Here is a 16663-nt window from a genome sequence, read left to right on the forward strand (position 1 = left end):
TCTGACTATTCTGACCCGGCTATTCCGGGGCCTGTTTGCCACAGAGAATGCTTCATATATTCGAGGATAAAAGGTCTAAAAACTATCTAAATCTTGCAATTTTGGAGTTATCTGAAAGGCCATCCTGTTCGTCTTTCTTTTCATTCATGTTTCATATCCATATTTGCTGTAGTTATCGAAATATCTGCAAAAGGATGTTCGAGTCCTTGTCTGACCGCTCGATATTTTTGCGTAATTCTGAGTTTTGCGCTATTCTGGGTGCTGTTTCCCATGTGGAATGCTGCATATACTCGAGCATAAAAGGTCTAAAAATTATCTAAATCTTGCAATCTTGGTGTCATCTGAAAGGGCACATTTTCCTCTATCTATTCATACAGGTTTCGTGTCTCTATTTGGAGCAGTTAGGAAATATCTTCTAAAGGAAGTGCGCGTTCTTGCTGAGCTGCTTCCTAGTTTTTCGTAATTCTGGCTTTATCGGCACTATACCGGTCCTGTTCTGCATAGAAAATGCTTCATATATTCGAGCATAAAAGTTCTAAAAAATTATCTTAATGTTGCAGTCTTGGTGTCATCTAAAAAGGCACATGTTCGTCTATCTATTCATATAAGTTTCATATCTATATTTGCAGTAGTTGGGGAAATATCTGCAAAGGCCTGTGGGAGTTCTTGTCCAACTGCTTCCTAGTTTTGCGAAATTGTGACTTTGTTTGCGCTTTCCCATCTTGTCTTGCCTAGACAGTTCTCCATTTTTCGAGCAAAAAAGATCTACAAATTATCTAAATCTCAAAATCTTGGTGTAATCTGAAAGGGCATATTTTCTTCTATCTAGTCATGTAAGTTCCATATCCCTAATCGCAGAAGTTAGGGAAATATCTGCAAAAGGAAGTGCGAGTTCTAGTCTGACTGCTTTATATTTTTGCGTATAGTAAGTTGATGCCCGAAAGGGCGCTGAACATTTTCTTGAATTTTGTTTCTATTTTCTGTATTTTTCCGTGTTAGGTTATAGATTCATTAGATCCCTCGACTGAGACATGACTTAATTACCAGTGAATTGCAGCTTGTTTTAGACCAAGGAGTACGACCGTAAACCATGTGTCGTACTACGAATGTAAAACGTTTTTATTCGTTCAAATGAGGTCCCTCGTGCACAGTAGGGATGAAGTGTGTTTGAACGATACTACGGGGAAAGCGGGAATGTAGAGATCATGTTTCGTGCTTGAGCAGTAGAATTACCTTCGAAGGTTCAAGCATTTAAAACACAAGGAGCTGAGATTCTTTGACAACTCATGTGTTTTTATTGACATTATTCCGTAAATTCAAAGAAAAGAATTTGAACAAAATCCGATATTCAAAACCCATTATTGAAAAGTAATGATTGTGGCTTCTTTATTTCGTCCTGTTACATTGATTTCTGCGTAAAACTTAAGGCTCATTCTGTTACATTCTGTGACTTTTTATTCAGTAACCAAGTTGCTGTGCATGTCAATTTCTTCTTTGTATTTAAAGATAATCACTTGCTTTGGGGCATGTGATTAGTAAGGGGTATTGCAGCATACCTGTGTACAAAAATTGTTTATTTCTATGGAGTGAATTTTTATGTGTGGCCTTTGACAGAAGTGGCAAGTTTCTTTTGCTGTCCAGTGTAGTTACTACTGAGCTGGAGTTGAGGGTGAAGAGGGGCACTAGTTCGTGGATGGGCAGAGTCTGGCGAAATGTTACGTGCTACAGTTGAACAACCGAAAATTGTGATGACTATTCGTACATTCCAAGGTAAAATAACAAACCAAAAATAAGGAAAATGTTTGCTTCCAAAAGGGAGTTTGTGTTGCAATCCTGTAACATACCCCCCCCCCGTTTTTCGGCCTTTACGCTGCAGAATACATTTGGTTATAAGACACATTCAAGAACCCGCCTACGTTTTGTAGGTCTACTGTGACTTTTATTAAAAGAGATTTACATTAGTGCATTGGCTCCTGCCTTCCAGTTTCATTTGCCCTCTTCTTTTTTCGTCTTGGAGGATTGGTGCTCTTGTTTTCAAACCCGAAAGTAATTTCAGCCGCAGGTCTTTCAGTAGCTGTTCAGCACTTTTATCATTATCATTATTATATTATCAAAAATGTGCCCATTAACTAGGTTGCAAGGTACGGTACGTTGTCAGGTCGGACGACGCTTCCTTTTTCAAAACCATTGGTGTCACCATGGGGCAGTATATGATTGAACCAACGCATGGGTGTAAATCCCGGGTTGGGGTATATATACCCCCCCCCTTTTTGAGATGGGCGGATGGGCTATGGAATCATCCATCCCATCCTTTTTTGTGGTGATCAAAAAATTAAAGCGGGCTGTGAAGAATTTTTAAAAACTTCTATGAACTAAAATGCGTTCAATATCACTCTAAAAAGGAAAACAATTTAAAAACCCATAAATATGCCCTTCTCAATGCATATAACAGATGTACATCAATATTATGAACATCGACCTCTATATAGCGTCATATGGTGTCATCCCCCCACCCCACCAACTTTAAAAATTTTCATGGCTTTGCAAGTCTTCCCCTACTTTTCCCTACCCCACCTTTCCTCATCCCACCCCCCCCATTCCCTGCGCAGCTTTCCGCCACTGAACCAAAGAACCCCAAAGCTGTGTTCACCAATATTGCAAGGACATATTTTAGTTTCAGCTGGATAAGTCTTCTTTTAGGACTCATCCCTCCAAGAATGCCGGAACAATACTTGTCAAGCGGATTACAGGATGCTCCATTGGGACACTGTGCATCCAGTGCTACGTGAGCCTGTATCACTAGAGACGCTGCAGTCCGGTGCTGTCCAGCCAGGGCGACAGGAACACCCACAGATGTGATCACAGTAAGTGTTTGCAAGGACACAGTTGCAAGTAAAATTGCAGCCACGTCCGCGGGTGTTGGGTGGACAACCTGTATTTGGGAAAGTATAAAATTATAGCAACGAAAACTGCAAATCTATTAATTAACACCTGGAACATGCAAATTTGTTTCAAAAATGAAACTAAGTTTTCACCGGCATACTCTGACTACAAAAATAATTTTCATATCAAAAAGTTAAATTAGTTTGGAGAAAGTATCATGTCCTCAGTAACTGGCGAACACTTCCAGTGGTTTCATTTGTATTCGTGTCTATGTAACATATTTTTCTTTGAACGATTATTATATGTAACATAACGGTGACCATTTTAATGTGCCTCTCAAATTGATTTGTCGCACAGAGCACGCACAGAAGTGGTATAGTGTGTATGGGAAACTATTCGGGAAGGACTGGGGCGCATACAGAGGAACTCTAGAGCAAATTCTGTGCCTCTGTAAGCTAGTCGAGGGTGCAATACGCGGTAATCGTCGTTTAATAGCCATTTTCATCGATTTTTGGGAAGGTTCTGATCCATCGTTCGAAAGAAAATGTTTGCCATCCTTGGAGTCTACGGGATTCCTCGTAAAATAGTCAGTGCACTGCGATCTCTTTACACAGACTCCCAGGCCTGTGTCCGAACTCCGAATGGGGATACCCAATCTTTTAAAGTGACATCTGGGCTCTAGAAGGCAATACAGCCTCCCCATATCTGTTTGTTGTTGAGTTAGACTATGTTCTGTGCCAAGCCTTCTGTAACCCCACACTAGATTTTCAAATCCAATCACGGAAGTCTTCTAGACAGCCCGCCATTTGGGTCACGGATTTTTACTTTGCGGATGACACCACCATGGTCAGCGAAGATGTCGCAAATGCTCAAGACCTGTTACTGACCCTAAAATGGGAAGCCTCTACTCTTAGTCTTCAAATTAATGCAAAGAATACCAAAAATATGACATGTTGCAGAGTTTGCTCTTGTTATCTCACTCTTAAAGACGGCACTTGTTGACGAAGTGCAAGACTGCAAGTACCTAGGGGCCTGCATTCGCACTAGTTATAAGGACGTTTCAACTTGGACATTTCAAAGCCTTGGCATTTAATGCTTGCAGAAAGTACAGTTATATCCGGCAGTCACCCCTTTCCCTTGAACTTCGCTTGAGGCTCTTTAAAGCAACAGATGAACCCGTATTGCTGTACGGTTGCGAAACATGGGCCGTGAACCAAGAAATGTTGGACAAGGTTGATGGGTGTTTCACGCGTTTCCTTCGCGTTGTTCATAACAGGAACTTGACTGTTAGAATCCCACATATGTATGTAGCGGGCTTAGTTCCACAAGTTAGCAGTATTGCTGCCAAGAGAACACTGAAGTTCACTTGCCATGCTCTCCGAGTCACTGAGCATCCAGTGTCAGATCTCATTCTGTGAGAACCAAATCAAAAGTTGTCCTTTGTTAAGGCACTTTGCATCTATACGGGTAAAGCGAAGCAAGAATTTTTGGGTCTCATGTCCGATCGAAAGCAATGGCAGCACATATGGGGCGTGTACGACCGGAAGAAAACTTCCCTACGACATGATCGATGATGAGGCATATACCCGTCATGTCACTGGCAGAAAGGCCGATGCAGCAATGCCCCTTACCTTTTAAGGGGCCTGGCGTACATTCAATTTTGTAACAAAATTCAAAAGGCTGAATTGTTTGTTTTACTGAGATTTCTCCCGAGTGCATCAATGACCAAGCAAAGACTAAGTTTTTCCCGGCGAATTCCAAAAAGAGAAGGGAAGTTAAGCTCCCTGTCCCAATTTGGAGTGGGAGGAGGGAGGCGTGGCTCGGTGGAGGGACGCAAGAGGGACGGGGAGCATAACTGCATCCGCGTGAAATCAGGTGCTTCACTTCCATTGACGAATACCTTGTTGAATTATTTTCTAAAGTTTTAGTGTTTACCTGCGGGTTTTATGATCCCCCCGACCCTCTCAGAAATATTTTGCAAGAGGCAAAATTCGGGCAATCTTTTGACAGTGGAAGGGAGAAATTGGTGACAAATTTCTGAACAAAATTCCCTTTTGGAAAAAAATGGGAAACCTTGTAAAGCTGTGTGATCAACAAGACCAACTGCCGTGCCAGTATGTGTCTTTGCACTCAAAACAAAAATGGTAATGGTTTTGCGTATTCATTTGGTTAATGAGAATGCTGTTAATAAATCCGACAAATTTGGCAAACGGATTCGTATTTCTTTTTTTTCATTACAGAAAAGAAGTTGAACTGAATCCATGAAGTTAATGAGTTCAAACAATGAGCACTAAAACATTTAACTTAATTGCCCATAGTGAGGAAAAAGAGGAAGAAAAAAAGCTGCAGTGAACTATTAGCACCAAAGATAGAAACTCAACTAGATTACGACTAATGAAAATAAAGTCATGACAGCCTCAGGACAATGAAACGAAAATTAAAAGGCATTAAAATATAAACATATTACTCATTCATGTATGTTGATTCAAAAACAGTAATAAGTAACATCGACACCAATTAGTTTCAGTTTAGTGTGATCTCTGCATGAAAGTCTTTATAACTTTCCAGAGATATCAGAACCATAAAGATAGAAGAGAAAAAAATTCATCAAAACATATCTTGAGAAAAGAAATTGTAGTTTGTCAATTTAGATATAGGTCACACTTCTTGTTTTAACGCTTAAGTATCGATGGAAGCCACTTTCTTTTACTGCCAACTAAATGTGATTTATTGTGAAAATGTTATTTTCAAAAGGGTTTGCTCACTTCTTGCGCAAAGAACAACCTTTGAAATTTCCCTCGCAGCGGAGACCAGAAAACCGACGCAAGCTCGCAGTATTCCTAAACTTAAGTTACCTTAATTTACTTCAGGCCCAGTGCTATAATGAGAAAATGGAGGCATAATTATGCTTGTATACCTGAACGTTCCCTGCCCCCAAATGTAGTATAGGGATTTTTAGTATTTCAAGAGTTATTGGGTTTCAGATGGGTACAGAAAAGTCTTGAACCTCTTATTTAACTTACGTTGAGAACAGCTGTTCTTAGTTCGAATCCATCTGCTGCAACAGAACCAAATGTCTTTGTACCGCAAGATGTACACAGTCCTGTATCTATTTGAAATAGGAATTGGCAAACGAAGAGTTGACAGTGACATTGACTCCATCTCAACCAAGTCTAAGCCGGGCTAAGCCTATGAGTAATGCAGTATACAAAATAGATCCACAAGCAAATTCTGGGCCTGGGCTTATGGTGAAATTATACCGCAGATCAAGTAAATGTACGGGATTTAGAATTCAAAAGAAAAATCAAACTTATTCAACTATAATGTGTTCTCTGACATCACTCAGGTGTCTCGAATAATTATCATATCATACGTTAGTTTTTCATGCATGTTTAGCATATTGCTACTTAAGATTCACCCAGTCAGTTGGCTTGATCAAGATTTATCTGCTTAATACGATTCACGATTGTTTCTTTCCACCCACTGTGTATAACACATTTAACACACCTTAAATTCGAAAAAATGACAGAATTAAAGAAACATGCAAGAATTTCCTTCATTTCCTGTCTGCCAAACTCCTATTTTCAACAAAGGATCTAATTTTTGTTGCTTCGGTTTATTGAAAGAAGCAAAATCTGAGAGAGGAAAGATACAAATTCAATGTAATGGGATCATTATGGAAACCAATGCAACCGTATCAAATCAACAGAACACTCTAAAAACTCCTCGTTGGGTCAAATTGACTAAGAATCGGGTCCCATTCGGCGTGACCTTTTTCTGGGTCAAAAATTAACTCCTCGTTGGGTCTAATTTGGCCCTTTCTGGTTCATAATTTGACCCAGAAAAGGGTTACGCCGAATAGAACCCTAGTTTGGGTCACTCTGACCCAGAGTTTTTAGAGTGACTTTCCCATTAAATGATTGGGAATTCGGTGTAATGAGTCAAAGATAACATTTCCCATATTTTGGCAATGCGAGATAGTCCTTGCAAATGCAAAGACTTGCGAAATATGAAGCTTTAAAAGGCACTACTCTTTTCCGGTAATGCACCCTTAAACTGTGCAGTGGTTATACCTTTTAAATCTTAATACATGATTGCCCATTACATAACGTACGAACCCGACACTTACATGGTCATTAGAGCAGTGACAAAATGCATTGATACATCTTGAGAACTTATTTTTGAAGAACTAACAACTTTGGACGCTCTTTTAAATACCTTTGTTTGCATTTCATAAATGCCTATTCAGAAAGTGATGGATCTTGGAAAGTACCTTGTCTGATAATGTTTCACGCATGAGGTGTACTAAGACGAACTCTTAACTAAGCAAGGGTGGAACCGAACTATAAATAAGGCCAAAATTGTTTTCGGAGTGTTATAACTTAATTTGGAAATTTCTTGATGTAACCTTTCTGAGGCATCCAATTGGTAGCTTTTCACACGGTTTTTGGAAAGAAAGGAAACGAAATAGTTACCCTCCAATAAAAACACCCGGTTCTAATGTTTTCCAAAAAGAAAATAGAGAGGACGTCATCTTCTCTGCCTCCCGGGATCCAACCGTGACACCAAGATGACACTGATTATAATTGGTCTCTGGTGGTCACTCTACCATCCTCTAAGGTACAAATCTCTTTTTTCCCAGGGCAAATAGTCAATACAACAGACTTTGGACCAGTTTCAAAAATGAATTGAAAGTTCACTTCAGCCGATTCCAAGCCAAGCCGAATCCATAATCCTTCAAGTTCACAACGAGTCGTGCAGGTCCAAAAGGTAGTCAGTTTCGGGGTCCAACTTCGGTTCCCATCCGTTTCAAGCCATTTTTTCAAAAGGGTTTTGTTTTGGACGGTTCTCTATTCGTATTATGCCCGTTGGCATTTTGTGTGATACAAGCACAAGGACACGAAGCGCACTGAAAACTTGTTTATGGAAAGCACCATTATTACTGCAACAGCAGCGTCATACGTCAAAGTTTCAAATTTTCGACGTCCGGTATTTCAGTATTTCATTCTCAAAGTCGTAGAAATGAATGGTCCCCATTATGAATATTAAAGCTGAATACATGTACATATTTTAAAAGCTACCTTGTGTTATCAACATGGTGAAGTTCCCCAACCACAGCTAGCCTCTCTGATGTACTCTTTCCTGTAACCTTGTCGATAAATTGAGCCTGATTTTTTTTAACGAACAGTCGAGGAAGAAAATGAAGTTGTGGAGTTGGGTAGCAATTAACTCCATTATTTTAGATGGGATTCATGAAATGATGAATGTACTAGCGTGTCAGTCGGTCGGAGAGCAACAACACTCAAATTATTGAACAAAGCAGTTACAGCTTGACACACAAACCTTACCTTTCGCTGCAGACGTGCGGCCCAGTGGGTTCCTGACCTGCCGTCAAAGTCAAGATTAAAACTAAGCAAACTGAGTGTATGCCACCAACCATGTCTGACCATCAACGGTCAAGATTGGACCATTTTGTAATAAAAGAAAATATAAATGACAGGAATGTGAGACAATTTTTGTGGTGGATATTATTGGATCAAACAGATACTTGCTGTGATTTCCTTGCACTACATTATCTAAAAGTCTCAGCAATCGAATGACCATAAATAATATGCAGTGAAAATGAAATTTAATCATTCCGCTCACGCGATCACAGGATTAATATAGATAGTGTCAGATAGGAGTTATATGAAGTTTACGTTTCACGTTTCATATTAACAATGACACAAGTTGCAACCAACATTTTACAGGAGGGAAATGCCGCTGACCTTAAGTTTGTAACTTGGCCAAAAAATGTACATGCTTTCGTGATTTGTATTGCTTTATCCAAGGTTCAATGCAGACTTTCAAACATAAGTTTAAAACAAAAGGATCGGGCTTACATTACGAGGAATATTGTTTGAAAGAGTGGTTGTGATCGGGTCGAACGTCAAGGCTAAATAACTCATTATTGTTCACTTTTGTTGGCTTCTAACGTATTTCCCACAGACTCCTTGGGTTAAATAAATACCCATCTTTTTTCTGAATATATAATCAAACACAAAAATTAATCTATGAATTATGCAGGTTCTTTCCAGTTCCCAGTTAATTCCATTTCGTGGTCATCTTCCACTCTGGCAGCTCTTATCAAATCGTCAAGGAATCTACAGGTATCGGCCTCCTTCGCTAACGCACCGATTCGGGTTTCGAAGCTGCGCATTTCTGTTGTCAAGGTGGCCAAAGACTGACTTCCCGTCCTCACTTGATCGGTCAGGATTTGCAGAGAACCTGTTACCTCTGACTGCGGGGGTTGCGGTGGCAATTTGTGGCGGGCAACGGACGACATGAGCACTCATTTGCTCTAATGAGGTGACTTTCACTTTGTTAGCCGGGCTTGTGCTGATTATACAAATCTTTCTTCACAGTGAAGCACAACTGTGCAAATATGATACAGAAAAAGATGCGTACGAAAAGAAGGGAAACGGATACGTACAGTTATGTTAAGCGCATTTAAACGAGTAGTGCAGAGCTTTCAGGCTTACAGTCTGGGGGGCATTAAGTATGGTGTACTATTTACGACCCACCTCCTCTCCTCTTCAATAGGCGACTCAACTATGCGACATGACGGCACGACACGTATGTTCACTTCCTTGCCTGTGTGCGCTACTTAGTTGAGAGTTAGCACATGCGCACTCTATCACTTTACTGTGGATTTCGAGGCAGAACACCGTTCAGACACTTCTTTCCACGGATGGAGACCATTTCGGGTTACTCTATTATCGCAGTAGTTATTTTTCCGGTCGAAATAAAGATTGCTTGCTCACCTTCCTGAATTATCCTATCCTGGCTGTTTTTTAACTCTTACTGTTTAACTTGATTTATAAAATTCTGTTTGTGGTCCTTTTTTTTCTCTACGATATCGATGATAACTCAGAAAATCTGTGTTCGGACCGTGTGCCAGCGGAGGTGGAGTCTCTATTTTCGCGGTACTGAGAAATGATTTCTACGATGGACCTTAAAGCGTTTTGTTTGCGAATAAATAAAAATAAACAGAATATTTTGTTTTCAGCGAAAACAAAAAAGCCTAATTTTGTGATACTGTTCCATTTTACCCTCATTTTTTTTCAATCTCTTTAAAGATGCCAAGCGCCGAAAGAACGAGATGGGGACGATTATACTGACCACCTTACAATTTTTAATCAGGAAAGGAAATACTTCTTTTTTTCAACAGAACTTGTTTACCCCAATCTTAAATGTAGCAACAACTTTGACATTCATCTGATTACTTCAATTGGTGCTTTGTCGAAGGAATCATAAATATGTGGGTATTGCAAATTTCATTTTTGGGGGGGTGGATTCGTTGTTTAACTGATGTCTGAAACAGTTATTAGAAATGTCTTCTTTCTGAGTTCTAATTCTCCGAGAGTTATAAGCATCTCATTAGACCTGAACTATTTTATTCAAAATATATTTACAAATTCTAAATATCCGTTGCAAATTCTTCAAATTGTATTAGAAAAGCAAAAAACATTTTTTTATGCGACAATAATGCCGATGTAATCATTCGCTAATTGCCCCGGGCGAGGAGAAGAAGTACGATTGATGTAGATTGGGGCGCGCTTTAAGCACGCAAAAAGGTTTTTAGCGCAGAAGCCCCTTGTTTTGACTTCGAAAAAAATGGACATTTTCGCAGTTAAGATGTGCCTTTAGACACCTTTGGCCATTTCGAACTTGACATATGGGATTCCAGCAAAGGATTTATAGGACAGTGTGGCGTTAGAAAGTGTTAAAGAGATGGATCGAAGGTCGTGACGGTAACGGTCAAGGAGAATTTACAAATTTCGGAAAAATTACATCTTTTATTAAAAATTGTCAAAACCTACGGAAACATGCACTAGGAACTCTTTGGCAACGCAAAATTCAGAATTTCTGATACTGCGATAATATATGAACCGAGTACAATAGTTTAGTGTCACCCAACGCATCATAACCCTTATTTTACAAGTTAGATTAACCGTATCAATGATCGCAAACATTCGGGGAAAAGTTAAATGGCTACAAACCTTGGAAATGAATGCAAATTTCAGCAGCACGCACAACTTTCTAGAGCTGACTGTAGCTTATGGGATATGATGGAAGCGTATAAATACCATGGAAATAGAATCCGAAGACGCGCTTCGCGCCAAATTCGCGAACGGTTAGCTGTGGCTTGTTTTGGCCCGTGAGGGCGCCCTACAACTCGACACAATGTCACGGTCACAGACGGTATAGATGATGTGCATACAGTAAGGTGTTCGGCATTAAAAGCTTGTCTGAGAATCAAACAGAGAGGCCCGACTGACCCGACAAGCAAACAACCCCAAAATTTATAAAGGAAAAGACTTACATGAAGGCTGTGTCCAGTGTTGTATTCGAGTCCATCGCAAGTCCCTTCACAAGGCCAGTCACAAGTAACAGGGTGAAGAGTGACAAAGGAATGCCTTTGTCACAGCTAATTTGAATAGGTTGTGTATTGCCTTAAGACTGAATGACTTGTGATGGACATGTGATTGACTCAAATACAACAATGGTTGTGTCCGTTACTGAAATAGTTTCAAACAGTGACCCAGGAAGGAATCGCAGTAAAATAAACTATAATACAACACTAAAGGCTCAACCCCACCCTGGGCCAATTACGGCTACCAATACTCACCCAGACGTTGCTTTTTCTCAAATCTTGAAAATGCATTTCTTTAGGCATACATAAATCAATTACAAAATGAGGGGGACAAGAAAAAAAGAAGAAATGGTTTAGCTTAATCAATTAATCATGGCCGATACAGCCATTTTGATACTATTTTAGAATTACATACAGCGGAGTTCACGTCTTGCATACTGGAGACAGTGGGGCAGCAGTGGACTTATCTTCTCAGTCTTTTTCTACCGGTGGCTAAAATAACCGAGTTCAGATACTTTATCTCTTTTGAGAATAGAATGCACGTGGTGAAATGAATCATATCAACTTTGATTAATTATTGATTTGCAAGCCTAGTTGTGTTGATAGGTGTAAGTCAGGAAAAGGGTGCATGCTTTGTTAGGTCTATTTGCTGTTGTGCTCATCAGCAGTGCTCGACTTTTCCCCTGCTACAAGTGGACTTTGAGAGGGCGTCCCAAGTTTTGTTATGTAGTGGACATGCGTGTAAACATGGGTGCAGGACCTGAAAACAACTCATTGAACTAAATATAGTCACGCAAATCATGCACGTAAAAGATTTGCGTCTACAGATCGTTGGTTCGTTGCACGCACACTTAGCCGAACTTCTGGGTACTCTGATACTTTGAAGTGGCAACCTCATCAGCTGACTTACAACTGAACGTCAGGAGTCTTGATAAGGCCACGACAGACATGTATGAACCCCCTCCCAAATTTCCTGCTGTGCTGAATCTATCTTTCTAAACTCAAAGTTTTTGATTTCGTCATTAAAATGGTTTACCAAGTAATAGTTGTCCACTCGACGTCAGTGATAACATTTGTCGCCGATGGTAAATAAACTCAACAAAAAATGCAGGCGGAGACTGGTTAAACATTAATACGTGTTGAAAGAAACCGATGCACGCCCGGTGAGAGGTAGTTTAAGATCAACGTCAACTTTGGGGGATTCTGAAGCACGCAGGTACGAAGTGGCACAAAAGAGGTTCTCACGTTCAGCGTTTTTTGTTTTTTTTTTATTTTGGAACAGACGACAGATGAATTGGAGCGAGCAGGAGGCTTCTATGTGCAGTGCCCTTGACCGCGTTGGCGTCTGAGCGCTCAATATGGCTTCTTTTTGGACAGTGGCCTTTATGAAAAAAAGTGTACCGGTCCTCGTGCTGCTCTCTGCTTCATGGGTGTCTGCGCAAGGTGAGTGGAATAAAATAATAGGGGTGATGTGGTCTCGATTGGGGTTGAACAATGTAATTGACCCCTCCCGAATTATGCTTGCTATCAGACTGATTGGCTGGCAAAACTGATATGAAACAAAACTGAAAGAACAAAAAGGCACATCATTCACAGAGTCATGACGGGGAGAACATATACTTCTGCAACTTCCCCTGTTTTTTTCTTCTGAAAGAGTGCACTTGCAATTTCCTCTCATCAATGAGGGCGCTGTTGCTGTGATACCGAAATGTAATTATTATAACTGATTAGTTTACGAGCTATTAACTAATAGAGAAATAATGTCATCAATAAGCTCTAACTATCTGGATCGGTGTTTTGTGAGTTGCATTTCCCTTTTTTTTAATGATTTGTGTCAAAAGAACTCACGGAAGCCTCGCAACGAAATGAAAAAATTACTGTGACGATGTAGATCACCGTGGCTCATTATTGTAACATTTCAAAATTTCCGGAGTAAACCCCAAAAGAGCCGGGAGCGGAATCCGCTTCCTCAACATTTCTTTGTTGATATCTCCGCAGTGGATATTTTTTCAGGAGTTGAGCCTTTGGAAGTTTACAGAATTGCGGTCAAATTGACACCAATTTTGTGAACGCTGAACCTGCTGGTTTGGAGCAGCGCCCACTTTTCCGAGTCAGTCAGCCAAATGCGCATGCGTTTTCCACTGTGGACTTCAATGCACGCAGAGCTAGCATGCATGTAGCCTTGAACTTCAAATGACCATGACAAAATCAGTCGTCTGATTGACATCAAACTTCACATTTTGTATAGCCTGTTCGCATTTTGTTTTGCCAAGTTTTAAAAAAACATCGCTCACGTACGGTAGCGCCGAGTTCAGTGGGTGGCGGCGGTATCCGCCCGGGCCCCAACCCAGATGAGATGGGCCACAATTAATAAACCGGCTCTTTGAGGGTTGATGTATGCGTGGAAGCCCTTTAAAGAAGTGTGCTTTTGAAGGATCTGTAGTGAGAGTATATACTTGACGTTTCGGGCAGTGTAATCCGTCTTCAGAGAAGGAGTGCCAGACTGCTGCTAGGATGATGCTTCAACACTATATTGTTCAAGACAATGTACCCTGAAGTATCCACACCATTCAGTTGCTTCAAGCATAGAGCAAGGACACAGTATAAAAGGTTATTCAGGAGTTGGAATAACATCAGTCATACCATACGCTCTTTCTTTCTTTCTTTCTTTCTGATTTTATGATTTCAAAGTATTTATCATTAATTCCCTCAAAAATAATCCAGCCCAGTCATCCATGAAGTTCAATACACCTAAAAATCCTACTGTCGTAGGTATTTTGCTTGTCCCAACACTACGCTTGCTTTGAGGAACTAAAAATTTGAACAATGCCAGTATTCACCATTAGTCACGACTTGCCCCCGGCCAAATCGTAGGCCTACGGTTATTGGCGTCAAGTATTTCATGTCATTTTAGTGGTATGAGCACACTACGTCAGAATTTTATTGTATGGCTGATGATCAGTGCAGATGAAAACCTTCACAATGAAAAACAATCAAACAGCCTTTTAATTAATAAAAAGGTATTTCCAATCAAGAACTTATGAAAACTTTGGGCAACCCTAAGAAACCGGTAGCTTTGTGCAGACGAAGTTTGCGGAACGAGCATAACTTGAACGACCACTACCAAATGAGGGCGCCGATACAGTAGTACTAACTATATTAGCCACGTGCACACGTACGTGCGGAATCAGGAAGTTGATTGCACCTGGGGTTGTCGTGGGGTATTTCCTACTGCAAACTTTTCTTCAGAAGAGGAGTTCAGTTTTTGTCACAGATTGATTGATAAGTCGATTGGAAGTATATAAGCCTGCCCCTAGACATGCTTGCGTCTAGTTACGCCCGAGGCTTCGCCCCAACGATGGCGGTGTGCAAGCGACGAACGTCGAACAGGTGTGCTATGCATCAGTCCTGATAAATATGACAAGCCTATAGGCCATCGATACAGGTATAGGCCTACAAACATGCAGATACAGGGTCACAGGTCTACGGGTACGATCCTGTTGCAGCTCATCAGGTTGTCCGGGTAATCTTAGTCTTACTTACATGCCTCTCTTCGCCGGAATTCTCTATTAAGCATGCCCCTCACAATCATGACAGTCGCTGACTCTGACAGCGTCTGTTAAAATAAAAACGAAAGCCAACCGTGGGGATGTCCTACTCCTAGCCCCAAGCCCCATACATGTATATTTTCATAGGGACTTTTTTGTGGTTTTGAAGTGATGTTGGAGAGGATGACACATTAGACATAATTGATTCATGAACAAGTTTGGATGTCGTCGGACTCATCAAAGCAAAGGAAAAAAATTGCTTTGAAGCAGGGATGTTTTGGGATGGTCTTTGTAGGCCATTTTTCAGTTAGCTACGTGTAACTGCTGGCATCACTTGAAATTTCAAAAATTAAGAAAATTAAGTAGAGAAGCTGCATGTGGAAAAGGACAGACTTGAATCACAATTTCCTATTCAGAAAATGAGTTTCCAAATAAACAGTGCACTCACTCATTTATGCATGTCCCTGCTGTGTCCAGATGGAGGTTTGCAGACATGACATATTTATCGTCTCAAGTCTATTACATTCAGTGCCTCATAATATAAGGTTATAATATGGCTGTTTATTTGTGTAAGATCAAGACCAACTGTCATGACTGTTGCATACTACAGACCATACATGTATGTGTGTACACCTAGATTTCATGGGTATATATACATGTAGATCTCTCTCATTAGACACCATCTTTGTAGAGAAATTGCAACTGCATATACATGTACATGTACAACGGCAATAGTTGCAGTGTCCAAATGTTCCAAACTCGCAGGCTTACAGCGCAGCCGATGCACGTCAGGAAAATTGAACTAAAAACTGACAATGCACGTGACAACCTGTAGGAAATAACATCATGTGAGAGAGACCCCTAGGCTCCTTTTTACAGTGCAGTATTCTTAAAAAGCAATTCAAAGGAAAACATGTTTTCTCTGATTTATCTGTTCAAATGAATATGGAAGCGTCCAAATCGAACGCAGTGTCATTTGTTTTCAGAGCTCAACTATTACAAGCTAACAAAGGCCTTTTTTCTGTTCATGCCAAGGTGCGAATTCTGTGCATGTCAAACAGGACATGTAGCCATTGTTTGGCATACACAAGGTTTGTCCACTACGAACACAGGGCGAGGGTTCCCCTCAGTTTCTCTGTTTTCTCAGAATAATGCAATCTACATTCATCATGTTCAGAATTCGCATGTACAGAAAAAAGGCCTTTTCAGCTTATTATAGTTGAGCTCTAAAGACAAATAACACTGTGTTCAATTTGGATACTTCCATATTTATTTGAAAAATAAAATCAGAGAAAACATGTTTGCATTTGAGTTGCTCTTTAAAGTCTGAAATTTTCTTTACAGTACCAGTCAAACTGATAATCGAACTGCGTAACAAACGGTCAGAATCTTTAAAAAACAAACGATAGTCAGGCCAATGGTTGTCCTTTACAAACTTTCACAGTCAATTTTTCATGGCATTCATATTTCAAGCACATTTCATTTTCTCTCTATTCAATGTCAATGCACCATCACCCAGACAACACAACCTGTGGCCGGCAGACTGCCATACTTGAACCAGAAACCCGTATCATTGGAGGGAAGAATGCCCAGGAGGGAGAGTGGCCATGGCAGGCTGGCATGCTGTTTCACGGAACCTTTCAATGTGGAGGCTCTCTGATTGCTCCTCAGTGGATCCTTACTGCAGCACACTGTGTGTAAGTTAATATAGTAACCTTCAACACTATCTGGTCATGTTAAAGGTGCGGTCCATCATTGGCATTTGTGCATTATGTTCTTTTTGAGGCAACAAAATTACTCAAAATCTGAAGAAGGA

The 16663-nt window shown here is 40.4% G+C and overlaps 2 protein-coding genes across 4 annotated transcripts in view; one reads left to right on the forward strand and one right to left on the reverse strand.

The window, feature by feature from the left end:
- Nucleotides 1-1272: 1272 nt before the first annotated feature.
- Nucleotides 1273-11024, reverse strand: LOC110983097 (uncharacterized). Its single transcript, XM_022242044.2, has 5 exons — nt 10926-11024; nt 9058-9297; nt 8232-8268; nt 5907-5992; nt 1273-2932 (listed from the first exon to the last, which is right to left on the reverse strand). Exons 2-5 carry the CDS (start codon nt 9206-9208, stop codon nt 2745-2747), a joined length of 462 nt encoding a protein of 153 aa, XP_022097736.1. The 5' UTR covers nt 9209-9297; nt 10926-11024; the 3' UTR covers nt 1273-2744.
- Nucleotides 11025-12108: 1084 nt separating this feature from the next.
- Nucleotides 12109-16663, forward strand: part of LOC110983096 (uncharacterized) — a 31052-nt gene continuing 26497 nt past the window's right edge. Inside the window, exons 1-3 of one of the 3 annotated variants that reach the window (XM_022242041.2) lie at nt 12109-12249; nt 12582-12742; nt 16367-16544. In XM_022242041.2, the coding sequence (XP_022097733.2) occupies nt 12658-12742; nt 16367-16544 (263 nt within the window). In that variant the 5' untranslated portion in view covers nt 12109-12249; nt 12582-12657. Of the gene's footprint in view, nt 12250-12468; nt 12743-14507; nt 14690-16366; nt 16545-16663 lie in introns of those variants that run through there. The other 2 variants (XM_022242040.2, XM_022242042.2) reach the window with 2 other exon arrangements.

Source organism: Acanthaster planci, linkage group LG13 (assembly GCF_054643075.1).
Source record: "Acanthaster planci isolate LZ-2023a linkage group LG13, COTS_SCS, whole genome shotgun sequence".
NCBI lineage: Eukaryota > Metazoa > Echinodermata > Asteroidea > Valvatida > Acanthasteridae > Acanthaster > Acanthaster planci.

Bases quoted from the DNA above. Each gene is read 5' to 3' on its own strand.
- LOC110983097 (XM_022242044.2), bottom strand. From the start codon at position 9,208: ATGTCGTCCGTTGCCCGCCACAAATTGCCACCGCAACCCCCGCAGTCA. The intron at 8,269-9,057 runs GTGCGTTAGCGA...CTTTGACGGCAG, and splicing joins CAGCTTCGAAACCCGAATCG to GTCAGGAACCCACTGGGCCG. The intron at 5,993-8,231 runs GTAAGGTTTGTG...TATTTCAAATAG, and splicing joins CCGCACGTCTGCAGCGAAAG to ATACAGGACTGTGTACATCT.